This window comes from Ascaphus truei, chromosome 6 (assembly GCF_040206685.1).
Source record: "Ascaphus truei isolate aAscTru1 chromosome 6, aAscTru1.hap1, whole genome shotgun sequence".
NCBI classification, from domain to species: Eukaryota; Metazoa; Chordata; class Amphibia; order Anura; family Ascaphidae; genus Ascaphus; species Ascaphus truei.
The window spans coordinates 103,647,933-103,657,728 of record NC_134488.1 but is presented as its reverse complement, the minus strand read 5'-3'; the positions used below and the strand labels follow the sequence as shown (position 1 = coordinate 103,657,728).

The following is a 9,796-nucleotide window of genomic DNA, read 5'->3' as shown; positions in this document are numbered from 1 at the left end:
ATCTCAGTGAAACCAAAAGGAATAGCCAGAAATCAAAGCTACAAGGCCACCACCATCACAAATAATATAATAAAGGGGATCTCAGCTGGTGACACTCCACATATACAGACTTTGGCATTAACCCCTCCCTGCCAAGAGGCTGCTTACAATGAAAGAGTTTAAATAGCAGTTTCCATCCTTTCCCCCCACCCCCCCCCCCCCCCCAAAGCCAAAAGTGAAGTCATAACTAGAGCACGGGCGAATCTTGTTTGTGGGTCTGGATCCGCCTCGGATCGGCTGGATCCTTTTGGTTGGTGGATTTCTGCGGATCAGTCCCAAAAAGGACGATCTGCCCTTTTTCAGCTTTTTTTTAAAAAATCATTTATTTTTCTGTCGCTGACAATCCACCTGGCGGGTTAATAATCCGTGTGTGGATTTTGAACAATCCGGCAATGGATTGGGGGAAACCGCGGATCAGATTCTTACAACTCAGTCCGGATTGTATCCAGTGGCGGTTTTGGATGAATCCGTACAGATTGAAACTGGAACAATCCGTCAACGGATTTTACACTGCGGAACGGATTTTGAATGGAAAGCCCGGGAAACAGATTTTGACAGTCCAACCAATCCTACTGAAAACACTGTGATAGGTCATGTTGTGCTGATCTGGTTCTGGCTTTTCATTTTTATCACTATTTTCATTTTTTGCTGAGTTTTCACTGGTTTGTTATTTTACTGGCATCAGCTGTTACCATGACAACCACTGCTGTCTTAATGAGTGTAAATATCAGCAGCCATTTTAACTTCCCTCTGAGCCATACTTTCAGCAACTGATGCCACCTTCATAATAAAAACTGACTTTGTCCAAACATGGTAGCTCCTAAAATTAGAACATGGGCACTTGAAAGGAGGGATATGCCCTTTTGACCAAAAATACCATTGATCACTTGTCTAGCGGTGTTTGTACATAGGATTTCACTTGTACACATATAAATCCTGACACTATGATATCTCCTGGCTTCAAAACCAGTGCAAAAAACAGCACTATTAACAGAAAAAAATATCCCTTTGAAATCATTAGTATTAAAACAGCAAATAAAAATACCCACTTGTGAGCACATTCACATGTCTCAGACAGGTCTGCAACCCTGATTTTCACCATTATCTCTTACACTCCTTCCACTGCAGCTAGGGATTCTGGGTAATAATATGCAAATGAGCACACAGTGCTAAAACTGGTGCACTTCTTTTGCGCTGGTTTTGACTAGTTTTGTGGCATGGAGACTTTAGTAAATAACCCTCTTTGACCCTCTTCGAATGCTCTATTACAAAGTTATAGTGGGGAAGGAAGGCTACCCACTTGGCCAAGTAACTACTGTAACAGCTTTTATTTCACCAAACAAACATAACCGCTGATGAGTATTCAGGCTGTATAGAAAGAAAAACAACTGAAAGTCATCCTAAGGGCTGGTCCCCGCTGGCTACTGCAGAGCCCGCTGTGGCGGACGCTGCAGGGACGAGAGCCCTCCCCTCAATGGTGCCAGGCCCGCTGCGAGGAGGGGCTGCAGCACTGTGGCGCGAGTTGCTCTTGCTCTCAATAGAATTGAGAGCAGGACTCGCTACGGAGCGCTAAGCCACGCCCCCGGCGGTTCAGTCAATGAGTTCGGACCTGCCGGGTGACATCATGACCGTGCCCCCGTCACTCCCTCGCCACGCCCCCCCGGTCTTTTGGTCTGCAGCTCCCTGCAGACCGGGGAATCGGCTGCACGTGCTGCCAGCGGAGGTACCGGGGCCACAGCCTTATTGTGCTGAACTCTTTCTCACCAAGACACACCTGAACTGCCAGAAGAATCCCACTCTCTGACAAGGTCTTGCCAGTTATTGAGTTTGTGTATGCGATGACCCACTGATTCCAGTACAGAAGCACAGAGCACCGAGGCTAGGGATTATACCAAATAATATGAGCTCCTCTTCTTCGTGATACTTATGATGTTTATTTTCCCAGGCTTTAGTGGTCACTTAAAAGCAATATTACTGATTCAACTACAGCAGTGTAGATACAAGTTTTAGTCCCATTAAGAAATATAGTTAATACATATATTTATTTGTTAACTTTGGACCAGGTGTGTTTTGGATGTATTTTTGTCATTCAATCCTTGTTGTGGCATGAATAAAACAAATCTTTTGTTACAACAAATTGTACTAACAAGAAGGTGTCAAGTCATCCCTGTATGTGTCAGTCAGTTCACGCAGTAATAGTCATATTTAAAGATCTGTTACTTTGAGCTTTGAAGCTACAATACAAGAAGCAAGTTTGGACTCAGATGATTTCCATGAGTAATTGTCTCTGAAAGAAAGGGAAAACTCCTTCTCACGTCCACTCTTGTCTCCAGATCCCGTCTTGAGGCTCTGTTTCCATTGCAGAGACATTTGTAGAGCCAACACCTAAAACCAGCCAACTTTGCAACCTATAGCTACTCTCTCAAACACTCTGATGGCTCAGTACGTAATGGAATCGGGATCTTTGCATTATTCTGACTTGTTCTGATGTAAGGAGGGAGGAGGGCTGTACACTAGAGAGATGTGATGATGTCTAGATCGCTTGATGGATGTTTACGGAAATGTATTGAGAAATTCATACGATGCAAAGCATTTGTGAGAATGTTGAATTACACTTGCTGAGTTACACAAGCTTTCTTTACATCTTCTGTTATTTTAATGTAAAGGCATTTTTGCTGCAGTATCGAAAATTCGCCAAGTGAGTTTAAAATAATTGCTAAACTGGCAGTGAAATGACAAGCTTTGCACATTTAAGGGCAAAGTTCCAACCCTTTATATTGCCACTTGCAACATTTTAGTAACATTTTTTGTGACTAATGTCCCAAATTTGCCAAATTCACAATTACGCGCTAATATGTTGCCCAGATATAAGAGAGGCACTTGGATAATTAATGTCTGAATGTATTGGCTTTAAAAGGATCGGAGGTTTCCCTGGATACAAATGTAACTGTCCTTTTTATCTTTTAGTGATTCATTAGCCAGGTTCTGCAATGTTACCACTAGATGGAGCTGACAGATGAAAGTTATTTAATTACAGAAGAAACATAATTTAAGTACAGTACTAAGAAAAACCCCATGGAAAAGATGACATTTTAGATTAATAAAAGAGTCTAAAATAATCACTCATATCTTTAATGCAACAAGATGCTACATACATTGCTCGTTCCTGGAAACACGAAACCCCGCCCCCTTTCCAATGTGTTTGTAATAAAATATGGGAGGTGGTGTATGTATCTCGAGAGACTGTCGGCTTATCTTCACGACTGCACCAATAGATGTATTGATACTTGGGAGCCCTGGTTTACACACTTTAATAAGCAAATAAGATTCTAGGTGATATATGGATCTACTGGAGCCCCAAATGCTGAAGGGATATATATAAATGTTAATAGTAGCACTGTATGTCTTGTATTTATCTTACAACCTGCGTTCCCTCCTGCCCCCAATATTATTGAACCCCCCATTCTTTGTTCTGTAAAATGTGTTATGTGATATATGTTAAAAATCTTGTGAACCGGTCTTGAAAATTTTAAATAAAAAGTAACAAAAAAAAAAAAGTGTGGTAAATCATCAAAAAAACAAAACATGGTTTATTCACCATACAAATAAAACATAGGAAATCAACAAGGTAAATGTTTTTTTTTAATTATTTTTATTTAGCAAGGGAATTGTTTATGGCATAATGCTAGGCCTAAAATACACATCATTGTAGACGATTGTTGACCAAAAATGTATGCAGATTATTCCGTAGTATAGTATAGTACAGTATATGGGAGATATAGTAACATCAACCATTAAAGGCCATACTTACTAAGTAGTGGTACTCCTTTAGACACCTTTTGGCACCAGAAGACACCTAGAGCTCATTCAAGTAAATGGGCAGTAAGATGTCTTGCATCATTGGAAAGTGTCTTATGGAGTAGCAAAGCTTAATAAATAAGGCCTTAGGTGCTAGAATGTAGTTCAATGGCCACGTGTAGGAATTATCAGGGGGCACAAATGAGGTCTTAAGTCAGGGGCAGGCACATGGTTCTTCTCAGCCGAGGATTGATAACAGCTGTATCACCACTATATCTTCTCATTTCCAGCGGCCACCTACGCGTCCTTTTCCTGCTCCCTTTTTGCTGTGGTGCACACAAAAAAAAGGCATATACAACACGTGCAGTTCAGACCTCTGATTATAGTAGATGTTATTAGCTCATAGTATCCAGGGGCGGATTGTCCTATCGGTCAATCGGGCTTGCCCTGGTGGGCCGGTGCTGCGTGTCCACAGCAGTGACGGCGGCCGGTGGCTCCCCAGCTCCTGATGCAGCAGCTAGGCAGTCACTGCAATCTTCTCCCTTGGGTAGAGAGCTGCGGAGTCCCCGGACTGGCAGAGAGCAGGAGCAGCATTGAGAAGACATCCTCACCCCAAGGTAAGATTGTTGGTGTGTGTGTGTGTGTTGGAGTGAGTGAGAGGTGGAGGAGTGAGGGGAGAGAATGTAATGGGGTGGAGTGTAAGGGGGGCTTGATTAAAGGAGGTGGTTAAAGGAGGCCCTGTGCTCTTTCCCACAACAATTAAACTGATTGCCGGAGGAGAGCACGGGGCCTCTGTGTCTCTTAATTTCTCCGGAGCGGCATCGCATGCAGTGTCGCAGTGTCATAGCAACCCAACGTCACATGGCAACGTGATGTCACATGGTTATGCGTCGCCATGACAATGTGCCTTCACATGATGCTGCATCATAGGAGGAGGGCCGGTATGAGACAAATCGCCCGGGTCGAAATTTGTCTGGAATCTGCCCCTGATCGTATCACAGATAATATGTGAACCAGTTGGCTTTTCTTTGCCTGTAAACCTACAAGAGCTTCTGCTCTACTCACGACATTCAATATAAACTTAGATAAAGTTTCCAAGGCTTTGAAAAGAAGATGAACATTGGTATTGTCCGGGATTTGTACAGCCCCAATGTCCAGGAATCAGAAAAATAATTGTTGCAATTGAGTTTTGTGGAGAAGGAATAATAATGATATATTTGCTCTGTGCCCTCTATGTCCAACCACTCATTTAAGATAGGTACTGTATTAAGTTATTTAAAAAAAATAAGATATGACCGTAAAAATAAAAAGAGGGCTACTGTCTCCCCATCTATTCACTGATGCAGCTCACTGCAATGCCCCACGCCCATCTCCAATACAAACACCATTGCCTTTAAGAAATTCATTGTTACAGAATTCTGTAAAATTCCACAACATTTTTATTACATATCTCTTTTAGATTTTTGTTTCCACATGTCAGCTGCCCGTTTATTAAAATCTGTTTAACTATGTTGGTCATACACTTAGTTTGCTTTCCTTTGTTATTAGCATTAAACGCTTTTTAAAACACAGAACTAAACAGATTTACATCTTTTAATGTTGCCATATTCTTAAAACTCTATCTCTGTAAAGCTGTTTTACTGTATCTTTACTTTGGCTGTTACAGAACAGTATTACATTATGTAATGAATCAAACAATAGCACACCATGCTCTATATAGCAGATGGTAATGTTGCAGGATTTTGCCTAAGCTTTCAAAACCTAGTTGTCTTTGGATTTTTTGTAATTATTTGCAAACTATTTATACAATGTTAGGAACCAATGAGACTACTGATGTGAATGTTACTTACAATTTCTGTGCATGGCTAATGCGGTTATAGAGCACATTGATCTGGAAAATCAAAAGAAGACGTCATGGCTATTATACTGTACCACTTACATTGCAACGTCACGCAGCAAGTCAGTAATGGATTTGGTCACTTACCTCATATCGCTGTGTTTTCATTTTCTCCAGGAGGTCAAACTTTTCAGACTCCAGTTGATACATCCAGTCTGTAAGTTCTTTCGCTGCCTCTCTGTGAATAGACACACACTTATATATCTGTTGTTATACCACTGCTGCTGGGTGGATTATAAAACTTGTTCCCTGGGTTGGGAGCCCCAGCAAAAGTGTTAAATGTGTAATCCACTGCTGCAATTATTCTAGATCAGGGCTGCTCAACTACAGTCCTCAAGCCCTCCCAACAGGTATCCCAGCTTCAGCACAGGTGACTCAATCAGATAACCTGAACCTGATCTGTTGGGGGGATGGGAGGGGGCTTGAGGACTGGAGCGGAGCCCCTCTGTTCTAGAGTTCTAGATCACAGGGGACACTGGAAGTTTCTGTTTTCAATGATCGTGCAGTGGAGATCAGTGGTAAGAAAAGCTGTGACTAATTAAAATAAATATTGTAACTTAGGAAAAAAGGAGAACAGCATAATAAATAAATTGGAGCGCAGCAACACCATAGAAATAAGAGAGGAGGGGGATTTGGATCTAGTTGAGCCTCCCAATGCAACCCCTTTACATGTTCCCATACCCTGCCATCCTATTCTTTATGAATAACCCTGCACATGTGTACACAGGATACTGTACCTGAGCTGGTTTTCATTCATGTGTTCAATGCCTAAGGGTTTGCATCTCTCAGCCAGAATCTTCCTCTTCATTTCACGCCCTGTCTGTCTCTTTCCCCTCTTTTGCTCTGCCTAAAAACATTGGCACTGATTAGCTTTACGGAGAGGAACCCCACCTTGGCAATAACTGCCGAGATGCTGAAAAGTTCATGGCATTTTTAGTTTATGGCATTATGATGCCATCCTCAATAATTCTTAACTTTCTTTTTTTTTTTTTTTTTAATTTATTCTGAAACAATAATAACAATTCATAATGTGAATTAGTATTAAATGCAGTAGGGAATGTGTTACCTTCAAAAGATATCCCCCAAAATGGGCCCCCATGTTGGACAGTACTTTCTTCTTCTTGGCATCTTCCTCAGCGCGTTTTTTAGCCTCTTCTTCCTCTTTCCTCATTTTTTCCTCCTAATAGAAACCAATTAGAAAAAACATCAGTAGATAAATCTTTTTGAGTGGGACTTCTGCAGCCCCATGTAGCCATTTTGTAACTATGCGTGGGTGTGTTCCAGAGACAGGTAGGGTTGCCAGATGGCTTCTCCAAAAATAATGGACACAATGATGAAAGGTGCAACGAGTCAGGACACACACACACCCACACACACTCCTCCTCTCACCTCTCTCCCCTCCATGTTATTTCTTTCTCTCCTAGGCCCCACCCTCAGGCTCCTAACACCTCCTGATTGGCTGCATTACCAAGCAGTAGTCAATCAGGATGGAGGAAGCTACCCAGCCCCATAGCAACAGCCCTGCTCTCTCCCTGCTCAGGGAAACCTCGCAGCCCCCTAGCTGGTCATGTCCCTACTGCTGCGGCAGCTTTTAATCTAAAGTTCGCCGGGAGCTGGCCGGGAGCGCCGCGGGTCTTCTCTCCGTTTAAAAACGGATTTTGCAGCGCGGCGGCCGCTTCAATAGATAAGCGCTAATGGCGCTTACTATTGAAAGCGCCCGAGGCGCGGGAAAACCATCCGGTTCTTGGCCGAAGTCTGCTGCGCGCCACCCGCGCTATTTTTAAAACGCGGCTGCCCCCGCATTAGGTTTAGCCTGGTCACCTCTGTACACTGGCGACACACTTTATTCGAGCTCGGCTAGTCCCACGAATTCGGGTATACCCGGGTGTATTGAGGTTTGTGACTGTTTTCTGCCCGAGTGCATTGAGTTATTTTCCAGGCAGGGATTGAAGCATTTTATTCCCGCTGGCTGCAATACTGCACAGTATATATATATATACTGCATTACAATTCATGAATTTATGCCATCTGGTGGACACGCAAAGCATTGCAGCCTATTAAATCCTAATCATTATCATTTAACAGATCAGCCGCCCATCAGCCAGGCATGAACCATGGCTGGGAAGGCAAACGCAACAGGGCTTGTCAGAGGTGAGGTGCGGCGCATTCCAGGTATCTGCCAGGTACATACCGGGTATTTGCTCGAATAAAGTGTGTCGGTGCAGTATGTCCAGAGAGGTAATACCGGACACATGCATGTCCAGTATTGCCTCTTATTTTTTACTGGACAGTGTCCAAATACAGGACAGTCCGGTTCAATACCTGGAAACCCTAGAGACAGGGCACTCACATAATTTTTTAGACATGGATCATCCAGGGTGCATACATGTTATTGTACCTGTTAGGGCATTGAAATGCATTAACGTTGGTGCGTGATTTAACAGTAGTGCCATTGCAAACATCTGTACAGGCAGTCCTCGGTTATCCAACGGAATCCGTTCTGGAAGTAGCATTGGATAGTGAAACCGTTGTAAAGTGAGTCCCATGTTAATCAGTGGCGGTGAGCGTTGGATAACGCATTCTGGCATTGAAAAGTGGCCCATAGGGTTACATTGTAAAGCGTTGAATATGCCATTCGTTGTAAAGTGAAATGTTGGATAGCGAGGACTACCTGTACATAGATATACACCTTGTTGGAACACCTTTCGTTTTTCAATCTTATATATTTCTGTCCCAATCCCCATGAAAATGTGCACAATTGTAGGTCTGATATGTAAATTAACACTATATAAGAAGCACAATGTAGACAATCAACTGATAACTAAATTGATGTCACTGTATTATGTCATATACAGGGAGGTTCATGGTCATTAAATGAGAAATAGGAGTTTTTCCTTCGTAGCTCGTAAATGTGTTAAACTGTTGTAATCTAATCCGAAACACTAAATTTACTATAAAGTTTGAGTTCAAAGTATGGTTAAAGTGTGTGTTCAAAATGTACTTCTGCCGAAACGTGCGGCCGAAGAAGAGTCTGATTGCATAATCAATAATGCGTTGATTCAGTTTCTCCCACTTCTGAACAATACATTGTTTTACAAATTCATTTTTTTAGTCCTCGTAGCGACCGTCCTTTATCAAGAAATATTTTCTGTAAGTGTTTTAGACCAACATTCTTGCTCTGCCTCTAGCACTTTATAACGTGCTTATCTTCTTCGCTAAACACCTTTTTGTAACTACTGTATGCACTTGATGAGGTCATCATGCCCTCGCCAATGACAAAGAATATTTATTAGATTATCAAATAACTCTTAAATGTAATAATCTACTGTGACAGACCTATAATTGCTCAAATTTCCATGAAAATTTAGTGATTTTTCTACGAGGTATAACACAGCGTATATACTTCTATTTCTATAAAGCCGACTTTCGCTTCTGCGAGGTCCTTGACTTCTCTACGTAGAAGCAGCTTACGTCCCCGATCTACCAACTCATTGAATTATTCAAAAGTGAAGCAGAAGTGCTGTGATAGTGCAACAAACACCTTGTGGCATATTCTTGAAAACCGAACGGTCGGATCTATTATATTTCACCACGTGAGTTACATCATACCGAGACTTAAAATATCAGGCTCTGAATTTATTTCTCTTTTTTTTGCACATTATGATATCTGACATAGGTAGTCAGTCTTATAACTTTGGCAGCCGCCTGTCACATATGTATTTTGTGATTATTTGGTTTTTCACAAAAAAAATTTAAATTCACTAGTTAGTTTTTCCTTTTCTATATATAAGAAGTGTTACTTACGGCCAGCCTTGCTTGTCTCTCCCGCTCTTTCTCAGTCCTGAAACGCTGCTGTTCTGACCGCTCAGATCTGCGGTTTTCCTGTGCAGTAATACAGGGAGAGGATCTTTGGTTTAGTAAGGTATTCTGCATTATTGTATGGTGAATGATAACAGTGTGTTATGCGAGTAGACGTAATGATAACCTGTCCTGTAGTGGTCCCAATCTAATGATGTACTGATGATGTACAAATCCTGAAGTACATTGCAAGGTCACAAGAAG

General features: G+C 42.0%; 1 protein-coding gene across 13 annotated transcripts in view; it reads right to left on the bottom strand.

Annotated features, from left to right (window-relative positions):
- Window positions 1–3,672: 3,672 nt before the first annotated feature.
- TNNT1 (troponin T1, slow skeletal type) overlaps window positions 3,673–9,796 on the bottom strand; it is a 42,203-nt gene continuing 36,079 nt past the window's right edge. For 12 of the 13 annotated variants that reach the window (XM_075605457.1, XM_075605462.1, XM_075605461.1 and 9 more), the window contains 6 exons: window positions 9,539–9,616; window positions 6,801–6,914; window positions 6,472–6,581; window positions 5,822–5,912; window positions 5,688–5,728; window positions 3,673–4,163 (listed from right to left, as the gene is read on the bottom strand). In XM_075605457.1, the coding sequence (XP_075461572.1) occupies window positions 4,118–4,163; window positions 5,688–5,728; window positions 5,822–5,912; window positions 6,472–6,581; window positions 6,801–6,914; window positions 9,539–9,616 (480 nt within the window). In that variant the 3' untranslated portion in view covers window positions 3,673–4,117. Of the gene's footprint in view, window positions 4,164–4,197; window positions 4,409–5,687; window positions 5,729–5,821; window positions 5,913–6,471; window positions 6,582–6,800; window positions 6,915–9,538; window positions 9,617–9,796 lie in introns of those variants that run through there. The other variant, XM_075605458.1, reaches the window with a different exon arrangement.